Source organism: Apteryx mantelli, chromosome 8 (genome assembly GCF_036417845.1).
Source record: "Apteryx mantelli isolate bAptMan1 chromosome 8, bAptMan1.hap1, whole genome shotgun sequence".
Lineage (NCBI taxonomy): Eukaryota > Metazoa > Chordata > Aves > Apterygiformes > Apterygidae > Apteryx > Apteryx mantelli.
Window position 1 is genome coordinate 24,849,716 of NC_089985.1, and position 24,409 is coordinate 24,874,124.

Here is a 24,409-nt window from a genome sequence, read left to right on the forward strand (position 1 = left end):
ACACCTATGCTAATATCCCTTGTTTTTCCCCTGGGTAGCCCAGCAGAAATGACAGGAAAAACTTCACTGGCACAAGCACAGTTTTGCCATCACGCTGCATGCATCCACTCCAGAAGTGCTCTGCACAGCACTGTAGCAGCAAACAGAAACCACAACCAAATGGGCATAATTTTACTATACATTACAGAAACTTTCATCTATATCTTATATCAAGATAAATAAAAGGTATGGCCATACTGTTAAAAGCAATCAAATTATCACTACCTATTTGCCCAGCAACAGTGCCTCAGTAACCGATCACACGAACTCTCAATTCACTATTTGTGAGGCTAAATGCATTAGCTTGATTTTCAGCCTCTTCAGCCTTACCCATGTTACAGCAGCAAAAGAATTCCCAGCAGAGCCGATCCATTTAGCTAAACTTATATTTGCAACTGCACATTACACTGTTCATATTAATGTCTGTTCACCACAGAACTCAGCCATGTCCTCCACACCAACTGCAGAAGTGCAAAAGTAGCACTAACAAAGTCAAAGGGTCCCGTGAAAACATGTGTTTGACAGTCACAAGTTTTCTGAAGCTCCTGGAAGGCATCCCGCAAAGCCCCACGACGAGAATCCAGAGCAGAGTTTTCCCCGTAGGTTGGACATCCACACTGTCATGTAAATAATTCAAGCAACCACCAAGCTGTCAGATACAATAAACAGCAAGTTATCAACTGTAAAATGGCAGCAACAAGAATGGTGAGCTTATGTCACTGTGACATAATTATATTGCTGCATTTCAAATAAACTGATCAGCTATAACTTTACTGTAAGGACATGCCCAGAGCATTGTTAACCATCAGCACTACTAGTTTGTTTCAATGCAGTATTTCTGAATCATATCTCAAAGTAACAGAAGTTATGGACCGTACAATAAGTGTCTTTCTTTTTGAAAAAAGTTATTGCAACACTTTGAGGAGGGAAAAAAAGCTACTTTGCTTGTGCTAAGAATTGCAGGCCTAGTTTTCAGAAACAGAAAAACAAGCATTAATAATTAAAGCTTTAAAGTACTACACAAATGCCTTGCCCATGTTAAAGAGCAACTATCTCATGAGAGGAGCTTCAGTTCAGTCTGTTCAAGCCCATTCACTTAATGTATCTGTGTAGAGAGAGAGAGAGAGAGAGAGAAAAACAAAACAAAAAACAAACACGCACACACCAAGCCACCAATCTGTACCAATTGTACCAGTAATTTCTGGAAAAAAGCAGCAAGAAAAAGGAGAGCGAGACCATGGCTCTGCACACAATTCACCATAAGGCTTTATGACTCTGAACCTAAGTAGAGGTCAAGTAATGTCTTAGTCTCTAACTCAGCAAAGCTCTGAGACACTGAAGAAAGATTCCTAATCCCATCATTAATCCCTTAAACCACCCTTCCCCAATGTAAAGGACATGTTTAAAAACTGTAGTCGAACTACTGGATAAACTACATTATAATGAATGACCATTCACAGCATATAAAACTGTTTCAGCAGACCTATTAAACATACTGTAACTAAATGTACTTTTCTACTCCCCATCACTAACAACTTATCTTGAGCCAAAATAACAGATCTGGGTCACAGGACATGACCCCTACTCTGAAAAAGAAAATTCAGATCAAATGTATTACACATCTACAGCATAGGCAAGTCCATACAATGTTAATAGGCAGACTGACAGTATTCAAAAGATGCCCCCTCCCCCCAAATCCACCTACCTAAAGGTATTTTAAAGATTATGTTCCACTGAGAACAGGATGTATTCAAATTTTTACTAGAAGACTGTTTAAAGAGTAATATATAATCCAAAGATGGAAATAAAGAGGCACTTCTCTAAATCCACTGGTTCTGAAAGTATTTGTAGGGATCTGAAGCATCTCAGGCAGCTGTACACACACTTTCCTTTCCAAACTACAAAAGAATGGTTTAGGACATTTCACTTGAATGTGGTACTTCCTTGTTCTGAAGTAACAGGAGTAATTCAAAGTTGAGAGTAATCTGTCCTAGCTGAACAGTATTTGAAGGTAGTCTTACTGCTGAATATTCAGCCTAATTACAGTGGCTGTTCAAAACAGATTAATTAGGTTACTTGTACCTTTTTAAGGTGTCCTTAGGCACTTGACCACAGCTAATAATAAATACACAGTACTTCTTATCTCTAAAAAAGCAAGCATCATTATCTCTACTCTACTAGACATGAGTAAGAAAAGTCATCTCTCTAATGTCACCTAGCAAAGAACGGAACAGCCAGGAATGAAATGCAGGTCTTCAAAGTCCCAGCTAGCAGCCTAACCCAATATATCAAGGTGCAAGTGCCAAATTTTGTATACATATATAAAGAGAAGTCTCATATATAAAGAGTCTGAAGCTCAAAAGTTATGATGTATATCATGCAGACTAGTAAAAATTCGAGCATTTTTCAGTCATATCCATTTTATGACTATTCTTGTGCCAGATATGAAATGGAAGAATAAGACAAAGATGGTAAAGCCAATAGGCAGCTCTACAGAATGTGCCAGCAAGAAAGCATAAATTGAACTTTACATATATTTCAGTCATGGTACTGTTCACTACTACTTGAAACAGTAAAATAAGTTAGTAATGGCCTTTAAACATGATTCTATTATGAAGTTTATGTTTCAAAGACCCCCAACTTATCTTAGCAAATTAGATGACTGTGACTTCTATTAAAATAAGTTTAAAAACCCTTTATTCTGACCAAACAGAAGTAAAAGACATACTTGCAAATATTTTGCAATGTTAGAAAAATATAATTGTGACCCAAATTGAAAAACATATTTAAGCTGGAGACTTTCATATTTCAATTTGAAGCAAATGAGGCTCTGTTACTTATTAGGTTAAGCCCTGTAGTAACTATAGGTAAATCCTTCATCTTGAAGGAGGAATTTCATTTTAACAAATAAAGACAAATAGAGTGCTTTTTTTAAAAATTAAACAAAAATTGTTTGGGGAGTTCAGTTTTGAGTTAATATATTTTAAAGTAAATCCTGTCATATTAACATGAAGAGGTCTCAAGATTAAAATGTTTACACTGCTGTCGAAGAAAGTAGTAGAGGACCTCTAGAACCACCATCATTTTGCATACACACTAGTTTCATTTAAATAGCCTAAGAAATAATTTCTGTAATCCAGGCCTTATCATTTACTGATGCCTATGAAGATTCATCACTCCTAAGAAAGCACAATTTTTTTTTAAAAAAAGGTTTTTAAAAAATGACAGCTTATTTAATGTAAATCTGAAGAATGTTAAATAAGGCATCCATGAAATATAGCCATTTACAGCATCATAAGTTAAACTTTAATTCTTTGAGGAAACACAGTTGCCACTTCCACCAGGAAGCAAAGAGTTAAAGGTTATCCAATTAAGCTGAAAGCAAGCACCTGAGAGACTAGTTTACCTGCTGGACAGAGCTCTAGAGGATGCAACCAAGCTAAGAGAAGGATAGCAGAAATTTGGAAGGGAAGGTAACATCAGCAGTGCAGGTTTGTACCCAGGCTCTTACAAAAGAACCTGTACTGTACAACAGAGGGAAAAAGTTCCTGAAGGTAAAAAGGTAAGCTGATTTTCTATAAGCTTTCAATTATTGGTAATCAGGCATTTTGCTGGTGAAGCTACTAAACAGAACAAACTAAAAAGAGGGTTTTGTTTACTGGCAAGTTTATTTTGTATTATCCATTTGATAACTACTGAGGAGTAAGTGTTGCATTTCTAGCCTTGAACAAACTTGTACCCAAACTTGTTCAGAAGCAAGAGATACTTCCCACATCCTAATAACTGTCTGCAAACTGTTTAAGTAGAAGAATGAAGAAAGTGTCCTATAGGAAAGCATGAAAGAAAAGCTTTAATAGATTATTTTCCAGTTGAGGTTTTTTTTTTTTTTTAAAGAAACTGCTCTTTCAGACACAGTCACTTTTTTTTTAAATATAAGACATTGTGAGGAGAAGTGAGAACTGTTTATTTAAGGACTGTTTGATAAAAAACAGTTCACTTTGAAACAAGTAAATCTGTCACATCTGTTTTACGACTTTCTTCTCAGCAGTTATTTTACCCTCTTGTTTTTCATATTTTCCCAAAACTGACTTCTCATCCTGTTAGTTGATAGTTGTGAAAGTTCACCAACCTTTAGATCAGGAGAGTTCGATTGATTCTTGAACACTGAGCCACTTTTAATTTGATCCAAGACCTAAGCCACATCTTAACTGTGCAAGAAGCCTAACAGTCAACTACTTGCAACACACCAGCACATGTAGGGTTATCATAGCCAAATGCCTGCAGAACACATGGTAACAATAAGCAACATGTTATATTTGTAACTGAATGATACCCATATTAGAATCAATGTCAGGATCAAGCTTAGGATTAAAACTGAGTTTAGCTTGTTTTCAGTAGGTTGTCCTGGCTTATCAAAACAGCTAAATCACACATAGTTCATGATCTAGACCAACCCAACTGTGTGAGGCTTTCAGTTTTTACTGTAGTGTTAGATGGATCCATGCATTTTACAGCTTCCTTTCTTCTCTGCGCAAGATTGCAATATGCAAGTAAAAGCCCATTTGAAATAAACAGTTTTAGTCTCCTTTAGTCCGAGGAAGGTTTCTCCTGAAGCAATGCGAGTGAAACAGCATATCTCACCTTCATTGTGGTTGCCTTTATTTTGGGAACACTAACACTAAACTAGCATTTATATACAGGTGTACAAAGAGTAATTAGTTTTGAAGAATTCAAGGAAAATGATACTGAGGTCTTTTTATCCCACAGCTACTATATGCCATTGCAAACAAATTCTGTTAAATTAATCCTAAAACTCCTTTCAGTATTTCTACATAAATTCTGCCTCCATTTAGCTTACCTGTAACACTACCATAGTTACTTATTCACACAGCTCACCACTTCAAACAGGTTTACCAGCTTATATATCATCGTATCAAGTTTGTATTAACATAGTGATTCTTCCTAGACACTTATGAGCCACTGATTAAAGTTTAGCATTTTAGATGGATTCTTAGCCTTCAGCCATCTCATGCACTACAATATTAAGTGCTTCATCTGTATTGTGCCTCCTTTCCCTTTGTTAATCAAGTGAGCACATCACTAACATATTTAAAATTAAAGAAGAATCTTGCAGTATTTATGAAGTAAAATTTCTCCTTTTTTAAACATGTCTTTAATTTCCATTCAAACATTAAATTCAATACTTTCCATTTATGGACTTCTTACTTTAGCTAATTGTCCTACTAATGACTTCAGAGATGTGTTCTCTGCCTGGTTAACCATAACAACTTGCATGGATTTAGTGGTGTATATTTAAAAAAAAAAAACACACAACGAACAAAAACAAGAAAACAAGCTTTCTTTTAGGCAAAGAAGCAGAAGAGCTAACAGATTAACCTGACATTTAAAGATAAGAGCGCAAAACTGAATCTCCTGAATTGTATCTGACACTGCAGCTGACAAGCACAGCAGTAACAGTTGCACAGGCCACAGGAACTAACTACGGAGCTTGAAACAAACAAGCAGTGGAGCTTTCAGGACGTTTTACAAGTTCCCTGCAGCCGCAGGACCCCTCGCCGTGTGGCAAAAAGCGTTTGCGAGACCCTTTTCCTCTCTTCCCGGGCTTCGCCGCCGAGGCCTGCACGAAGGGGGCCAGCACCGCTCCGACTCCCGTGCGGGGAAGGGCGGGGGGGGGGGGTGCCCGCCCGGGCCGCTGCCGGGAGCCCCGCGCGCCGCCGTGCAGCCGCCGGGGCCCAGCGGAGGGGGGGAGGGGGGGGCGCCCCCGGCGCCGCTGCCCCGGCGCCGCGGAGGGCGAGCAGAACGGAGCCGGCTGCGGGCCGGGGTGGGGGCGCGGCGGTAGCCCGGCCCGGGGCGGGCAGGCCCCGCCGGAGGGACGCAGCCGCGGCGGCATCTCCGCGGGGGGAAGGAGGGCGGGAGGCGGCGAGCCGAGCGCAGACAAAAGCGGGTCGCGGCCGGCGGCGGGGTGGGGCCGTGACCGGGCGGGCGGCGGCGCCTCGGCTCCCGGGGGAGAGCGGCGGGAAGAGCCCCGGGAAGAGCCCCGGGGGGGGGGGGGAAGCGGCGTCCCCGCCCCGCCGCACCCTGGCCTGGCCCGGCGGGGGGGCCCTGCAGCGCGGCGGGCAGGGGGCGGCGGGGCGCGGCGCGGCGGGGCCGAGCCGGCGGAGGAAGGCGGCGGCGGCTGCATCCTCCCCGCGAGGGGAGGCGGCGGCGGGAGCGGCGCGCGGCCGCCGCTTACCTGGAGCTCGGTGAAGAGGATCTCCCGCTCGGCCGCGTTGGACGCCATTGCGCTCGGGTTTGAAGTCCGCACCTGGACGCTGCCGCCGCCGCCGCCGCCGGGGAGGGGAGCGCGGGAGGCGGGCCCGGGACTAAGGGCGCATCGGGGGCGGGGGGAGCGCTCCGTGCTCGGGCAGGCCGGGGGGCGCGGAAGGGGCCGCCGCCCCCTCGCCTCTCATGGACCGCGGCGCGATGCCTCCCCGCGGCCGCCCGCGCCCCGCGTCCCCGCCCCGCCTCGGCGCTCGGCCCTGGCCGCGCTCGGCCGCCGCGGCTGCTGCTCCTGCGGCCGCCGCCGATGTCGCACCATTTGGCTGTCACCCTGTCGCAAAAGCGCCGCTGCTTTGCGGCGCCCGGAGCACGTGACGGGGCAGGAGAGCGGGCGGGGGAGCAGGTTCCTCGGAGGCGGCCGGCAGCCCGCCCGGGCGCGCCCGCGCCGGCCCCGCCCCTCGCCGCCCCGCCCCCGCCCGCGGGGCAGAGCGGCGCGGAGCGGGCGCGCGGCCGACAGTTGGCGGGGGGAGGGGGTCGCTGCAGCCCGCCCCGGCCCGCCGCCCTCGGGCGCCTCGCCGCCCTCCCCTCGTATCGCCCCCAGCTCTGCCCTCCCGTGAAGCCCCGGCCCTGGGAGTCCCGTCGTTTCCCCCCGCGGCGGCAGGGGCGCTGGCGGGGGGAGCCCGGCGTTTCCAGCCTTGCTGGAGCTCGGCTGCGCCGATCCCGGGAGGCGTAAAACGTTGTGGCTGTTTTGAGCCAAAGCGGCTTGCTGAGGGAGGAGAGGCCCTGCTTGCCCCATGCGCCCGGCGAGAGGGCAGCCACCTGCCGCCCTGGGGACCGGGAGCAGTGGCCCAGGAGGTTGTGGTGAGTGGGGGCTCTGCCTGCCATTTGTACGAGTTTAAATTAAAGGGCTAAATACAAGTCTGTGGGGTGCTTGATGAGTTTGGGGGATTGGCCCTGGTCTGCAGAGTAAGGCTTCAAGGGCTTCGAAGTCCGTGTGAGTGTTTGGGAGGGAAGGGTGTCTCTTCCCCCTTGGTGGCATGCAGGACTAACGTTAGGATGTTTTTCAGCTGTCCGCAAGCACGTACTTGCTGTGGCCTAGTCTATATGCACACGTGCATTCTCGTTCCACCTTAACTTCACATGTTACTTTGGGCTACCTAATTGAACTCATGCAAAACCCTATGTGGAGGCAATTAAAACTGTTTTTTATCTGTGCAGTTCATGTCAGACTTGCACAAGCAGAGATTTTTGATAGATTCATCATTGTGCAGCATTTTTTCCATTTATGCCACTGCATCTCTGTGTTGCTGTAGGCCAATTGTAGTCTGCTTGCTCTAGAACTTCAAGTTAAATTTTGGAGGTTTTTTTTTTTTCTGAGGGGAAGGGTAATGAAAGAAGTAAACACTGTATTACCACTGCTATTGCTAGATTGCACAGCCTCTGCTAGCAGATTCAGAAAAGTTTAAGTGTACTCATACTTCCATTGTTGAGCACCAAACAGTCTGAAGTTCTATCATATACTGCAAAACAAGCTTATGGACATATTCACAGAGTTAATTTTGTATAAAATAAATGTTAAGGTTGTTCTACAGTAGCAATGTGCCTCTTCAGAGGAATGAAACTTTTTCATAGTCTTAGGCCTAAATAACTACATTGATATAATTCAGAAACTTGCACATAAGCAAATTTACATATAGGCGTAGTCCACTTGAGGCCAATGGCTTTCATTTCTGTTCCAGATGGCCAGGTAAGTGCAGGTTGGGGGCAGGGAGAGGAGGGTGGGAAGCAGAGAGGAGGCAAACTGCCTACCAGTTGACTACAAGTCACTATTTTACAAAGAGTATCCAAAGTTCATAAGTTTGGGGTAACATAGCTTTAATGCAAGAATTTAATTACTGTTCACTACTGTACTGGTAAATGACAGATATTTGACACAGCCATTGAGAAAATGTGTTAGACATCACAAATAAAGATATACCGTCCTAGGCAATGCTAAATTGAATCAGGAACTGGCTTACCACTTGGATAAAACTGTTGAGGCATCCTCCTCCTGCGGTGACTGTAAATTCCCCAAGTACAGTTCAAGTTTTTAAGCGGTTTCACCTACCATACAATTTTAGACTACTTGAAGAATGCTAACTTAGAAGGTTACGTAGGTCACTTTTCTGAGTCTGTGAAAGTCAGATAAACGTCTTTATGTGATCAAGAGCTCCAAAGTACATAACTCTTACCTTAGAAGCTATAAAGAGGGAGAATGTCAGGACTAGTTCAGATGACAGTGACTCCCAGAAGACCCCACTCAATTGTGGAAAAGGCTGGGTGTGGAAGTCCTAGTTATTCTGGCTTCACCAAATTCTTGCTCAATTTTTCGCATGCCAGAATTTCAGATTATCCAGTGAAATCTGTGCCAGCACAGCTTTGCTGTCAGTTATATGAAGTAGTAGTCTTAGTTTGGCAGCCACAAGTCAAGGGGCAGTAGCTGGCTTTACTTTTGGAGCACGGTGCAGTTTTGGGCAGATTGTGGAAGAAGGTGGGGGGGTAAGGAAAGATATATAAACAATAATTTTTCATTTCAAGCATGGATAGAGTGATGCCAAACTATTAAAATTCATTTGAGCTAGTTTTGAGAACAGATGTTTAAGGGTATGGACAAGAAATCAGAAATGACTGAATTACTGTGACTTAAAGACTTCCTGCTTCTTGGCATGCATGTGATAATGGTGTGCACCATTAGTGCAGCTCATCTACTAGTCTGCTCCCATTGCAAAGGAGGAGCAGTCAGTGCGCTGGTATGCATGCCTCACAAGATGTGCTAAGAAGGAAACAAAGATAGTGCACCAAAGAAAAACCATAGATGTATGAGTGGGTGTCAACAGTTAGTGAAGCTTTGGGATTCTTTCTAAAACAGGCAGTTGACTTTAGTTCATGCTTACCTAGTCTATCCATTAAGTGTAACCTAAGCACACTGTTATCCCTCTCAAGACAGTGCCTATAAGCTTTTCTGCTTCTCTGTATTCCTAATGTTCTTTACACACCTTGGAAGGACAAAGTCCTGGGTTCTTTGATAGGAGTGTATTGGTACAGGAATCAAAAGAGAAGCTGATTTTTAAAAAACATTATCTTAGCTAAATCTCTGATACTAAGATCATTCCTCCTTCAGATTCTGGAAAACAGAAGGCAGTGCTGGACAACTGTAGCTCTACGTTTAAGTATTGTGACAGTGAATTACTGTGCAAGAGAGAACATTCCGAGTGAGTCTCAAAATAGAAGGCAGTTAAGTAAGTAAGTCCGTGAATTTAGCATTATATGGAATCTTGAGTTCAGCCCTTGCCTTAAAATATCTGAATGCTATTTTCTTCAGCCCTTATTCTGTTAACTCATTCCTACCCTCAATTAATGTTCTAGAAAAGTAAAATGAATAAAAGGGATGTCAGTATTACTAAGATGCCTTTGATTATTTCTTTTCTTCAGATTGTGTTATCAAAGTCTTTGTCTCAAAGAGCTAGAAGAATAAATAGCTGTGGTTTCCATTGTTCTAGGTAGTGCAAAACAACCTCAGGAATCCTTAGGCATGTTACTGAACTCTTTTGAAAAATACCCAGGAAATATCTTAGCAAAATCTAGGATATTTTTTAGAATAGGTCTAACTAGTTGTATGTATTGTCTGAGGAAGAACATGACTTGATTAGGTGATGCATATAGAAATAAGGATTAAAGACATGTGAAGAACATTGGACAAGTGTTATATTATTTTCCTTAATGCTAGCAAGACTACTGGGCAAAAAGTAAGATTTTATTTAAGCTGCTGGTTAATCTTGCTTGCTTGAATTTGTAATGTTTTCTAGAGGGACAAGAGTGTATAGACATGCTTGAGTGGGAGCTAAATGAAACTCTTAGGAAGGAAAAAGATTTTACTTGCACTATGGTGAGTAGAGGCAGAGCACTAGTAGGCCAGCCCACTCCTTTTTTAGGTACAGAACAAGCTCTACAAATTAGTGGGTTTTTTGATGAGATGGGGAAAAAGATAAGTTAATTTTTCAAGTAATGTTGATACCTGTTGAAGGAAATACTTTTTTCTCTTGTGTGTGTTTTTTTTTTTTTTTTTTTTAAGACTTGTAAAGGAGGAATGCTAAAATTCACTGTTAAAGCCTACTTTATGATAGCGTTTTCTTTAAGTCCTTTTGCTCAGGAATAAAGATAAGCATATAAAGGAAACATAGTCCCAACATTATTTAAAAAAAAAATCAACTTTTCAATGATGTAAGCATTTGCTCTCCCTGATTTCTGGATACAGTAGTATTCCTCTTCTATTCCCATAGTTGTCCTTCTAGGTTGGATCCTCTGAAGAGCCTATGAAATCATGGAGCATTCAGGCACAGGAAAAAGAGATGGCAGAATATATGCATCTTTGCCTTTTTATTTCTTTATTTCAGTCTGCAGATGTTGAAAAATAGTATATTAATGAAGAATAACAGTTTTTGCCTTCCTTTGTGGGGACAGGAGAATGCTCTGCTCTAAAGAGCTTGCAATTCTAATTCCTGCAATAAATTTAGAAGGACGATGTCTAGGTCAGGTTATAATTTGAGATTAAAAAAAGACGCTCATATAATAATCTTTTTTAGACCAGCAGCTTGTTGGTGTTTATTAAAGAAAATGCCAAACAGGAAAAAATGAAATGTGTGGATGATTTTAACGTGTTTAGCTTGAGAATGTTGTTTCTTTTATTGAAAACTTGTTTCTTCCATAATATCTCATAAAAGTTAATCTGAATGAAAGGTAATTTCTTAAAGGGTATTCCATGTAAAAAGAGTCCCTGAGAGAGAGCGTGGGAGCTCTGAGGCTGTTACTGATGTGCCGCTGACAATGCAGAGAACAAGATGATGACATCATAAAACAGAAAACTGAAGTGACTAAGTAAGTTTGTTTAGTTTGTGTGGTGCCTGCAAATTTGGCCTAGTTTTACACTATTCCTTTATTACTCTCTTAATTATGTGACTAATCTTACAACTTTTCTGTGAATTACTGTGATGTAATCATAGTCCTGCTACCAATTGCTACACACTTTCTAGTTAAAAATTGTCTTCTGTATTTACATACTATAACCTAGGGCTAGGTGTAGGCGTATTATCACCCAGCAAAGTAGGCAGATGCCATAAGGAGCAGAGTGCAACAGATCTGATATCACTATCCATATTCTTAATTGCAGGCCCTGGGAAGACTTGCAGTAGTGAGAAAAGAGTGCTGGAGGGGAAGGAGGCTTATTTCTGTTCTTGCCTCCTGGTTCTTGCCTCCTAGTTCTCTTTTCCCTCATTTTCTTATGAGGGAAACTTTAAGTTGCTCCAGTTAACTTCACTGTAACTCTGTGGAGAGCCAGTGTCTTACCTATAGCAGAACAAACTGTAAGATCAGACTTCATTTCTTTAAAGGAGATCAACTTGGATTATTTGAAGTAGTAACAAAATGCTATATGTCTTTACATTAAGGCTATGATCCTACAATTGGATCGACATGATGGATCTTTACACCTATGCTAAGTCCCAGTGATGCTAATTAAACTTGATTATAGGATCAAGCTTAACATATTCAGTGTTGTTTCTGCAATGAGCTCTGCACAGATGGGCTCTTGTGCTTTTATTGAATCCACTGAAGTGAATATGGCCTGATGCAGCACTTGTAATAACATCAAGGCCTTGTTTGCTAAGAATCCAGATAAGAGATCAGTACAACCAAGATATAACTTTATATAGTTCCTGGTCTCATTTGTTTTATTTCTGTCAATTGCAAGCACATTAATACAAATGCTGGCTGATCTAAAATACCCTAGCTTATTACAAAAATATGGCAAGATGCATTCAAGAGTGATTCAAAATATGTTGTCCTGTTATGAAGAAGACTGACTTTCTGAAGAAATTTATGTGACTGTGACCTGGGGTTGCTATGAATAGACATTAGAAAATTGGGGCTCTGGAGATAATTGAAGCATTTGCACATACAGCTGTAGGGTGTGGAACTTTCCACGATTCTAGGAAAATCAAATTCCTGCAAAAGGCTTTGCAAATATAAAAACAAAGAGTTTGAGAATCACAATATTGCTGAAGTCTCAGTCTGCATTTGGAGGAAAGGGAAGTGTGTTGTGAAGGGTGAGTCAAGCATGAGAATCCCCAGAGAAATCTCTGAGTTCTGCTCTAAAGGCTTCTGCAGGGATGTCTCTGCTCCATGCTTCTGAGGTGGGATTTGACCCACCTTTGGAAAGCCTGTTGCTGCCAGCAGTGCTGTAGCAGACTCTGCAGATTTGCAGGCAGCTCCCAGCAGGGCATACAAACGGCAGAAAGTTGCGTCCCTTCTCCGCTGCATCATGGTACTGACAGTTTGGTCTCACCCTGTATTGTGGAAGTTGATGACTGTGTGACTTGTGAACTTTTCATTGACCTCATCCAAGTTTAATTTGCTCTTCTGAAATCTACAGCAAAGACTGACAGAAACGGGAACTAAGTCCTTTGCCTAAAACCAGATACAGCTGCGGTGCCAGGTTTGGTGATGTAGTGTCCACATATCAAAGCTTTCTTTACCTTTCATATATTTGTGGACATTTTAAACAACTTTGCCAAATGATCCTGAAACAGACTTCATCAGACACTCTGTCTTAGATGGTAATGCATTTGGTCATGATTAGCTTAATGGCTGTTTTTTTCTTTCCATGTCTTTATCTCCTTTCAGAGACAGTAGCCTGCATATGTAACTCTGTCAGGTATTGAAGTCCTAAGTAGTTATTAACTTGTACTTAGTATGCAATGTGTCTGAATTAAAAGGGCAGATCTATCTTCAACTAATGAACACTTAAAACAAGAGAGTTACCAGGCAGGTTTATAGCTAGCTCTAATTGCATTCTCCCTTCTCAGCAAACAAAAGGTGCCTTACATTCTTGTATGCCCGCAGTCCTTGCTCTACTGGGACTGACACCAGTAGTTGAGGGCTTCACCCCAAGAAAGAAGAGAGCTAATAAGAATTTTCAGAGAAACTGACAGTTGCACCAAATAATATCAAGACAAAGACACATCTGAAAAAACTGTAGTACTGATACCAAATATGTTACTGTTCCCCCTTCTTTTGCTCATCTTTCTCCCAGATTCTTTTATTCTCATGCTATGGCAAACAAACTTGCTTTTGTTTAGTTTAGTGCAGCTTCAGAGGTGCTTTGATTCATGTTTTGCTGCTTTTGAACCCTGTGGTTCAGAGAGAGCTTGTTACAGTGTATTGACATGCACTCCTCATATGCTGTTGTCTAAAGGTAAGGAAGGAAGTTAAGAGTAGTATCTTCTTTTCTTTTTTTTTTCCTTTTTGAGTGGATGGCCTTAATAGGGGCAGGCAGGGATATCATTCAAACACATTCTTTTTAACTAGCTATAACTGAAACTTTGACACATCTTCACTATGTTCAAAGACATTTTCTCTTGTGTGATTAAATCTGCTGGTGTTCTCATGTTTGCCTGAAAATACACACAATATAGAAAGGCTTAGATGAGTTTCTGTAGGGGAGACTGGTTGCAAGTTAATTATGGAGTGGCTCCTCTAACTGAAAAGTGAAATGATTAGCTATCTGATAGAGCAACAACAATTAAATTCTTGTGCTTCTCTAAATTTGCTTAGATACATATATGCCAGTGATTTTTTTTAATACTGTAATTTTCTTGTAAACACTTAATGTCACAGTTTAACCTGTTTTTATGTTGTAGAGCAAACATTGGATGTCTAAAGGACTAAACTAAATTATTTTGGATTAAGTAACTTCAAGGTATCTTGAGGTACATACTTTGAAATCTCAAGCAGTCAAGATGACCTTGGATTTGAACTTTTTATTGTAATCACTTAATGAAACATACCAATAGAAATATAAAACATTTTCAAGTTACTTTGCTGCCTAGGAGGTAGCTTGTAATTAGGGAACTTGTTTCTTCTTTGAGAGAAAAATGGGACTAGAAGCTACTGAAGAACATGTGGAAAAATGTTTTGGACTCTTGATCTGTTCTCTCTGTCTACACTGTCCAGGAGCAGACAGCCAGAGGCAAACACTGAGGTGGTGTTAACAGAGGAGAAGGCTGAAGTATACTGGATTTGTACTTGAAAAGTGATGACCTGGATTTTCTTTACATTCATTTAGCTCTTCACTTGTTGCAATGTTGACATGTTAGCTTTAATGAAGGCAGCTTTTACACAAGTGTTAGAAATGTCTGTAGTGGAATACTTTACTCAGTGTGCCCTCATTCTTTCTTTCTTGACTTGTTCCTCACTTTTTTCTGTCTGTTCCCTCCCCCCACCTTACTGGAAGTAGTGCAGTGATGAAGCAAAGCATGAAAATGCAGTGTAATATTCTAAAAATAAAATAATAAAGCTTCCCCTCCTTCTGTCCTATATTCTTTCTCTCCATCCTGAGATCCATCTCGTAGGCCAATCTTGAACTGCAGTGTCCTTAAAGACTATTTCATTGAGGTAGGAGAGCTTAGCTTAATTGGAGCTTAATGTGTTCATAATAATGATGGAGATGACAGGGACATATCAATTATATGTCCTCAGTATCTTTAGAACCATAACCAAATACTGTGTGACAAAAGTATGTAATTACCTTAAGAGTTGCATAAGCAGCCTAATGTTTGTTCTTTTATTAATCATGAAAGATAATAGTAACAATTATTACAGGAAAGCAACACGTCTAGACATTGAAAGCATGTATTTTCACTATGCGCACATACAGCAAACACAACAGGAAATCCAGTGGTTATTTACACCTGTGGTGCAGGTAGAAGTTGATTTAACGTTAGAAGAAGTGCAATAATAGGCAGCATTATAAAGTTATATGCTGTATAATGAGGCATGCAGACTCTAGATACAGCAGACAGTTTGTTTTCATAACATTCAAATTATCAAAACATACTTCAAAAATATGAATATTTTGTAAGTATAATACAACAGAAATAAGTCATTTAACAGAAGAAGGTGAAGCTGAGGTCAGCTGGGGGCTGCCATTCCTGGGCTGCCCTCAATTCTGTTTATTGCTTCCTCTTTTCCCAGTAAATCCTGCATTTAAGAAGGATTGTAAGACCTGTGTAATCATTGAGGATTTGCTTCCTTTCATGCCTCAGAGCTGCATTCAGCAACAATGCTGCTGTTCCATTTGTTTTTAAACATGCATACAACTCACCTTTACAAGGTACAGATAAATGTTACCAGGAAGTGTTTTGGATAACAGGAACTGCAGATTGTTTTTCTCATTTGAAATTAACATAGATGTAAGTTCAACTTTTGGTCTTTGTGCTGAGAGAAGGCACGAATAGTTCTGCAGGGATCTAAAGTATACAGTTATATGACTGATGTAAATTGAGACTCTGGCTAATGAGGACAAGAGTCTTTGTTTCACATGTGCTGGTACAAAATCTTGATTCTCAATTTTGATATTAGAATGTAGAAGGACCCTAAATATTTAATAGTTAGGGTTAGGGCAAAACTTCTAGTTAAATAAATTTTGAATCATCTTTGCTGGCAAAAAGTTCTTCTGGCATCTTTGGCAATTATAGAGGACAGTACTTTGAGAAAATTACAGATGCTTAATAATTCTAAATGCTTGAAGTTTCTTAAAATTATGTGATGTAGATTGGCAGTTAAATTAAACTAATAGTTTAACTAAAATGCTTTAGAATTGTGATTTACCTCACAGTGTTACTAGTCTTTGCTGTAATAAAGGTAAAATATAGAAAGAGACAGTATGTCTAAGTTTCAAGCATTACAAAAAGATGAAAAGTGAATTTGGTAATGGCAAAGTGGTATTAATGAAAGATCTGAAAGTTCAAGAGGATTTTCTTTATAAATAGAAATTTTGATATTAAACTACTCCATCTAGTGGCAAACTGCTATACCTGATAATTTTTCTTGAGAGATTATTCCTTTTAAGAATTTAAGACTAAGATCTCTCTTTTCCCTGGGAAATGGTGTACCAAGGGAACTCCACATGTGACAAGCTACAGACCTTGATTTTTCTTCAAATTAGTTCCTAGAAATTTTACTGTTTACTTCAATGGAAGCAAGCCTTATGTAATTTCCAAGTTTCTGAACTGCTTTTAAGAACTTGGTCTTAGTGCCTTTGGTTTGAGTTCTCCTTGGGGCTGGGCCAGGGGTAATGCTGTATTTTGGAAATAATTAGCACCAGTGCAATAAAGATGAAGTCTCTGATTCTTTGGCAGAGGATCAAAATTCAGTGTAAATCATGTACTTAGTGTGGTGTGCGGAGATATGTCTTACCTTATAACACCAGATCAGTTTCTGTTGCAGACTGTTTCATCCAAACCTGAACTGGCATTGCTAGTGCATTGTTCATAATAATAGCAGACTAACTGAATGATCTCTTAATGTCAAGATACTTTGTAAGCAACTGAAATGCTTATGCCAATCAAAGAAAAAAGCCTGTGTTTCCCAGCTACAGAAAACGAGGAGGAAGTTCAAAAGGAAAGTGTCCAAGGAAAGATTTAATCCATACATCTCTGATGCCTTCTTTCTTTGCGGACCTTGAAAGGACACATTCTGACAAAACATAAGGGAGCTCTTTAGGAGACTTGAGCATTTTCCTCTGCCTACTGCTGTGGTCTTGTGCAGCTGGCTTTTAAGGGGAACTGTGTGCCTAAGAATGCAAGATCACAGAACAATGAATCAGTTTCATGGTAGTTATGTGCTATTGTTTTTTTTGGGCTTGATTCAAAAAGGAGCCCCAAACTGTGCAGCCCACAACTGAAGTCCTGCAGAGAAGCAAGAATATTTTAAAAACAAAAGCAAGAAAAAGTACTAAAATAGTTGAAAACCAAATTTTAAGTCTTAGATTTAAAAAGAAAGATGACTTTCTTGGAGAATGTCACAGATACAGTGGACTTGCTGGCTCCCCACCTTCACTTATTTTTCTTGCACATTCTTCGGTTTTGTTTAATCTGCCACATAAATTGTTTATACACCTTTAATTTCCGGGTAGATTAATTCTCATTTCTCAATGCAAGTTTGAATACTCCTTTTAATATTAAGAAATTGCTCTACAATGCTAGAAAGAGTTGCACTTTATTCCAAGATGGTTCCATTATTCAGCTGAATAATGAAACATAAACTTTGCCTTATACTTTTCCAGACTTCTTCTCCCCAGTTAGTTTGGTCACTTAAAATTGTGAATCCAGTTTCTGGTGTACTCCATTATCTCTCTTTTTCTAATGGCTGATGGATTCTGGGCAGCTCTGAAGAGTTCCTGAAGATAATCTATGTTAGAGTTGGCTATAGTCTGGTTCTTTCCCTGGTGCTGGTCATCTACAGCAGTACTGACAGAAAACTGAACAAAAAGCTTTGGCCTTTTTACCTCCTTCCATTGGACTGGGAAAACTGAGAGGTAACAGGGACTTTTTTTGAACTGGTGGCTCTCAAGGTTCTGTGGGGGGGGGGGCTACTAAAAGATGTGCAAAAGTGAGGAAAGAAAACCTTTTATCTGAATACTTAAATTGTTTGAAATACTTTGGAATCCACAGATCAAAGACGGTTTAGTCTGGCATAGTGGCTTTCATCCAGTTTGTCACTTGGTATTGTTTGAACCCTTTACAGTAAGCTATAGCAATTTGACAAATATTGCTAATGTAGGTATATATTCTGCCTACTGAAAAGGATTTGTTGTATACAATTGCATGTTTTTAGCATCTTCTAGCAAAATTTTCTTAGGTAAGTGAGACTAATTTAGAAGGACTCATCTTCTCTTCAAAGTAATTGGAAACAAATTAATGCCTATTGTACTCTTGAGAGGGAAGGTTGGTTCTTGCCCTGATTGCTTTGGCAATCAGTCTGCATTTATTTTGAAACAAGGTTTTTTGTAATATTATCTAGCCATAGATTGCTCCATTGTGTCAACATCACATTTTAAAAAGGGTCTGTAGTACCCGTCTTGAATCTGTCATCAAGATTCAATTTGCAAGTTTTTGTCTCTGTATGTTACAAACTTAGATCTGTATTCTCATGAGGAAATTGCTAGGCCATGTTAGACAATGGTAATAAATGGCTCATGGTTTGGCTAACATCAGCATTTCATAAATGTACCAATGCTGAGGTTTTCTCAATTAAACTGGCACACATTTCTTGATAGGAAAAAGTGTTGATCTTCTATTTTTGGTCATATTTATTGCATGGTAAGCTATATTCTTGGAGGTGTTCAAGGGCAACATAACTTTTTTTTTAATGTTAAGGTCCTCAGCTGTGAGGGACATTTTTTAAAAATCATTTAGATTTCAAACTTTTTAATAGTATCCTATAGAACTGAACACTCCAGAGCTTCAAAATTGCTTTATCTCAAAACAGCAGAAACTTACTTTGAATGAAGGGAAAAATGCATATATGGAATCTTTATATTCTTTCTTGTATTCTGAGGCAGGCATATTGTTAGAGTCGTAGACTTTACAATGACTTGCACTGGTGCAATATTGCTTTTCTCTGGAGTTTCTTTACTGTGTTTTTCTACTGATTTTGATCTTGAAGAAGTCGAAACCATAGTAGTCCTCATCTGATCCAGAAAGTCTAATTTTCTGGTGAAATATTTTTGGTGCCAAGCATGAGCCAAACAGCAGCAGTCTGGGGAAACAGTCTCTCAGAGTGTGCGTTGAAGGGGAGGATATTTAATGTATGCCTTTCCCCCCCCCCCAAACATACTTGTCAGAACCTTGCTGTTATTTGTGTTCACTATTAGCCACTTTTCCTTTACTCTTCCTCCTTGCTCCTGTATGACTTCCTTTGCATCTAGCACAAAATGTCTTTTTTTAAATATTGTATAAATAATGCATAACATATAAATATAATTATATAAAAAATATACAGATCATAAATAATATTATATAAAAGTTACGGGTCTCTCCAGAAGTGACTGGTTTTATATCTTTATGCAATTTAGTGAGTGTACCTATGTGCTGATTCATGGATGTCCTTTTCTCTGAACATCTGTTGTAGGACACTTGCAGAGTGATTGTTTTATTTAGCTTTATTCTGTACTTGAAGAGCTTGTTCTTCTTTCAAATTGCTAAAGGTTTTGGTCTCTTGCACCTTCTTTATGAGACCAAGGCCATGAAGATGTGGTGCTGTCAATCCATCCTGTAGTATTTTTGATTTTTAATTATGTTTACCATGGCAGGTTGCTTCTTTCATAAGCTTAATGCTGGATTATGCCACTTAATTCGGCAAATAACTACTTCATCAAGAGGTGATTCTAGATCTCCCAGCACGGCAAACCTCTAAGGGTTTTCATTTTGGATTCTAATCAAATCAAATCTTACTGATCATTCAGTCCTTATTCATCACACAGATGCTCTCTCCCAAAAGAAAAAATGCAAACATTTTGTGGAATTTTTTTTCCAGTGCATTCTTACCATAGATGCATTTATCTTGTTCAGTCAGGTTGAAAACTACCCCAAACTGCTTTCATTTGTCTCTTATCAAGTACAACATTCCAACTGCTGTGGTGTTTCTATAGTTAGCCTTCTCTAAGCTAACTGAAAATAATCGAACAACTGTATCAGAGCTACCTATAACCAGAAATAAACTATGTCATTTTCTCTGGTGTGTACTGTGAGCAAAGAAAAGCAGTATATGACTTGTCTTCTACACATTTCTGCATTGATAGAGAAGCGTTCTACTTCACTGTTCCACTCAAGCTGTTTTTTTACCCCAATATCATGTGGTCTTTAGGAATCACTTCAGTCCCAATGTCCTAGCTAGTCCAAGATGATTTCCAGCTATGTCTTTCCTGTAACTGCAGAACAGACCATGGACTGTCTTGGTGCTCCTTTCCAGATCTACTGTTACCAAAGCAGAAGTGCAAATTCAAAGGCACATTTCCAGTCCGTCAAGCTCTCCATGTATGCATTTTGCAGCTGCCTTATGCTTCCATGGAAGGATGAATTGAAACTTTGGAAGCAGAACATCTGAATCGGAATGAGGCATTCTTATTCTGTAACAGGTGGAATCATATGGCATTACATTGACGTAGCTATATATCCCCGTGTAGAAGTTCTGAATTTCTCAGCACCATTGTAATGATAACAAGTACAAAGGACTGCTCAAATACAGAGCAGAAAAGTGGCACTTAACGATCATCTACAAAACTCAGTTTTTTGCCAAGACTTCTCACATTTCCTCAGCGTTTATTGCTAATCTGAGCTTCCCACTGTTTCACTAAACAGGCTGTTCACAGCATACTATTTTCTTTAACAGATTTCCATCACAGCAGTTATTGCCAGACTTGACAGAATGGCAGCTGGAGCTGTGAACCAGGCATAGTGGGAGAAAATTTAGGTGTTTAAAAAGCCTTATCTGTTTCAATTGCTTCTCTCTTTTTGATTTCTCCAAACTTATTTTTGTCCTGTTATTCTCCCAAATTTGAAATGTGGGCATTAAGTTATTCCTCCTTTCCTGTGAGTAGGAGGTGGGTTGCAATATGCATGCTGATTTGGAATAGAAAAGAATGAGGGTTTGTAATGGAAGCAGATATCCACTAGAAGTAGTGTATTTCAGGCTACTTTCTGGTTTTAGCATTAGGTTTGGTTGTTAGAGTGTAGCATTGGATTGGGCATTGTGGATGGCTCCTTGACAGTAGAAGTGTGTTTGAGTACCAGTGTGTTAAGGGAAAGAGAGGTTTCATAAGAATTGTACCAATTATGTTGTTTGATTTCTTTTTTTCTTTCATGCTTCTGCTGCTTGTTAGCTGAAGTCAGAATTGATTTCTTTTCCATGAAAACTCATTGTAGCAGGAAATAAGTGATTGTGGCTAAGTGTGAAGATCATGGAAGTGTATCTGGTTTGGAGGAGTATTACCAAGAAGCATTAATGTCTGAACCAAGTCAGTGAATATGCTATAGGAAGTATCCACATCTCTGGGAAAAGCTACTGACCAACTTACAAGATAAACAGTGAATTATTTTCTTGTAACAAGTGTGTGCTAGAGATTGAGAGAAGATGGGGATAAAAAAAGAAAGGTTTGTCATCAACCTTGTTAGTGGAAACTCCAACAGAGAGAAAGGATGTGTTTCTGAAGCACACATGTCCTATTTAATAGCATTTTTTCCTGGAAAAAGGTTTATATGGTGACCACAATAAGCAAGAAATGGGATTTAACTTCTGATTAAAGGCCCCAAAAAACCTTTGTGGTGAGAACTGAGGCAGAGAAATATGTACAGATACAGCTGTACATGTTTAGATCAATATGTCTTGTGCAAACCAAAGTTAAAGGTTGAGAAAGAATTTATTAAACTATTTAGGATTCTGGAAGGCTAAAGCAGTTGGATCATATGGTGTTGTATCTGTTAACAAGTAACAGATTTGTGACACCTTACAAAAATGTGCTAAGAAGCAGCATAGCAGTCCAACAAGGCCGAAGAAAATGCACCTAACTTAGTGAGCGATAGAAACAACCAGCTGTGACTCTAGCCATGGGGGAGTTTTCTAAGGCTGATATGAAGCTATTGCCATGAAGAAAGGGTGGAGAGATCATGTTTTAACTTGCTTTGAAATTTGTCTCCTTTTGAAGGTGTATTAAATTTGCCATAGGACACTAATAACTTACCTCTGTGCAAATTCTCCTGCACATAAGTCTGCATCATGAATTTCATGTGCAGTACACCATGTTTTCAATATGCTGTTTTCAGATATATTAGGTATGCTTTGCAGTTATGACCTTAATTCTATGGCTCTCCCACATCATCATCACTTTGTAACTTCCCGTCCTCAGAAGATTACATGTCTGATCTTATGACTATTCTCTTCTCTTCCATACAAGTGGTCACTTTGAAATGAGCTCAAGCCAATAGCGTTAGTGTGTGTGGCAATTATGAAAGGACACTTGGGTCATGTTGCTCAGCTAGTAGGGTCTACCTCTCATCTGAAAATATGGAAATCTGGATTCTGAGGTTTTTGAAAACAGATATATCTTGCATTTTTCAGTTAAGAAAAACCTGAAGGCTTGGCAAAAGTGAATGGGAATTAGTTGTTCAAAAGAAATTTGGGAAAGCTGGAGGGGAGCTAGGGAAATCATCAATAGATCAGTTTAACTTCAGTTCTAAGAAATGGGAGAACAACTCTCTTCATTACTTGTTTTAAGTCTCTGTGATCACTTGGAAAAAAACAATGTGATGAATAATATCCAAGTGGGTCAGTTCAGTCAATCATATCATCTTGCTTGGCTTCACTCTTTGATCAGGGAGCTAACTGGGTATTAAAGGGAATATGGTAGATATTGCATACTTCTGTAATTACATACTTCTGTAATTTATTTTTCTTTTCTTTTGAGAAAGTGTCATAGGGAATTTCAGCTTTTCCGAAGGTTTTGGCCATAGAATGCAGGCAAAGACGACTGAATTGCAGTACACAAATGGTGACTGTGATCTCGCCAGTACAGAATCCCCTGTATGCATTGAGTAAGTTCAGTTTGTTGGACTGAGTATGCACAGATCAACTGGACAGCATGTGTATAGTAATTCTAATACTGGGTTTTGAGGCCTATCCCTATGTATGTATGCTTTAAAGGTGGTACTACCTATGGCATTCTTCTGTGATTGGGCAATCACACAGAATTGATTATTTTATCTCTTAAGTCTTCCATTAAGGTAGAGTTGTAGGTAACTTTTCTGTTTGTTCTTGAAATTCCCAGATGTCTAAGAGCTATAGAATATTGTATGCTGTGGCATGGCACCCTATAAAAAAGAAATTCAGTTATGTCAATACATCTTTTGTTGCTTAGCATTAGTGAATTACTATCCCATAGAAAGTCCACTTTGTCCTATTAAAATAGCTGAATGCTCATCAACTTCAGAAAGTTCAGGAGCAGTTCATGAAAGCCACATAAGTGAAAAGTCAGCAGAAGCAAGTTTCTATTTCTAGAAAGTGTCCTTCTGGAGAACAACTGAAAAAATGGGAGTGGTGGTTTTCTGTTTAACTATGTGGACAGGGATTAAGGAGGAAAAAATTCAACTCTTCTGTCTTTGTGTAAGGCCGTTTCTATCTCATTTTCCCCTCTAACAGGAATGGTACTCCTTTTTTCAAAGTCTTTTTTTAGACTCTAGTCTCTTAAAGACTGGTCTCTTCCTATGTATACCCAAGTTTGAAAAACAGTGTCATAAGATACACAGTAAAGCAAAGACTTACTACTGAATTCTTTTATTTTGAAATAGTAGTATGTTCTTCTTTTCAGTTTTCTTTTAAGTTTTTTAAACAGCCATGAGAAAATTCCTAGCATGCTTTCATGGCCATTTGAATCAGTGAGAATCTGTTTTCTGTCATCTATCTTTGAGGTGAATGAGCCTAGACTGTCACCTCACAGGGAGTTATGCCAAGGCAACCAATGGCTTTTAAACTCAGAAATGCCAGACTGTTTGGGGATCAACTAGAAATGTGTATTTTTCAAATAGAGAGCTTCAGTAAGGTAAGACAACAGGAGTAAAAAAGCTTATACATAGCTTTGTTCTCCGAGTCCTTGCAGGCAAGTTTTTGCTTTAAACCAATACAGTGAATTTTGAATAATGGCAAACTCTGCCTAGTCTATTCTTGTTCCTGGAAAGTTCTTTTCCTCACCTCTGAGGCCTTGGTGGCTGATGACAGCAGTCTCATAGTCTATGCATGAGCTGTAGGCTCCTAGCTCCCTGCTGTTATGCACTTTGCTTGTCACCAGCAGCTGGAACCTTCTTTGCACCAAGCAGATTAGTGACTCTCCAAATGAGAGAACAATCTTCCCATCCCTGTAGGCTGGTCCACCTCATCTAGTCTTTTAAACCATTATTGTGAAACCCCCCCCCCCCCAATACTGTTTGCCACAGGTGTATTTTGCATACCTTTTTGCCCTTAATAGGAGGTCTGAGCTCTTAATCTCTTTTTTTTTATGTTGACTTAGTTTATGAATTTGGTGTTGTTTTAGTAATTGGAACAAACTTTCTTAATCAGCTTACTAAAGCAGAAAGATAGGTGAAATCTGCTTTCTAAAATCAACTCCAGAGATAGTGGAAAACACTCACTGGAGACTTTTCTTAGTTTAACATATTGAGCTGGCAGT

The 24,409-nt window shown here is 40.0% G+C and overlaps 1 protein-coding gene and 1 long non-coding RNA gene across 8 annotated transcripts in view; one reads left to right on the forward strand and one right to left on the reverse strand.

Moving 5' to 3' along the window:
- The window catches only part of PKN2 (protein kinase N2), a 58,379-nt gene extending 51,842 nt beyond the window's left edge, over positions 1–6,537 (reverse strand). For 2 of the 3 annotated variants that reach the window (XM_067300962.1, XM_067300963.1), the window contains exon 1: positions 6,293–6,537. In XM_067300962.1, coding sequence (XP_067157063.1) covers positions 6,293–6,340 — 48 coding nt within the window. In that variant the 5' untranslated portion in view covers positions 6,341–6,537. Of the gene's footprint in view, positions 1–4,168; positions 4,228–6,292 lie in introns of those variants that run through there. The other variant, XM_067300965.1, reaches the window with a different exon arrangement.
- Positions 6,538–6,813: 276 nt separating this feature from the next.
- Positions 6,814–24,409, forward strand: part of LOC106499679 (uncharacterized) — a 232,340-nt gene continuing 214,744 nt past the window's right edge. For 4 of the 5 annotated variants that reach the window (XR_010884891.1, XR_010884893.1, XR_010884892.1 and 1 more), the window contains exons 1-3: positions 6,814–7,179; positions 9,479–9,596; positions 11,109–11,232. This is a non-coding gene — a long non-coding RNA (uncharacterized lncRNA). Of the gene's footprint in view, positions 7,180–9,478; positions 9,601–11,108; positions 11,233–24,409 lie in introns of all 5 variants that reach the window. The other variant, XR_010884894.1, reaches the window with a different exon arrangement.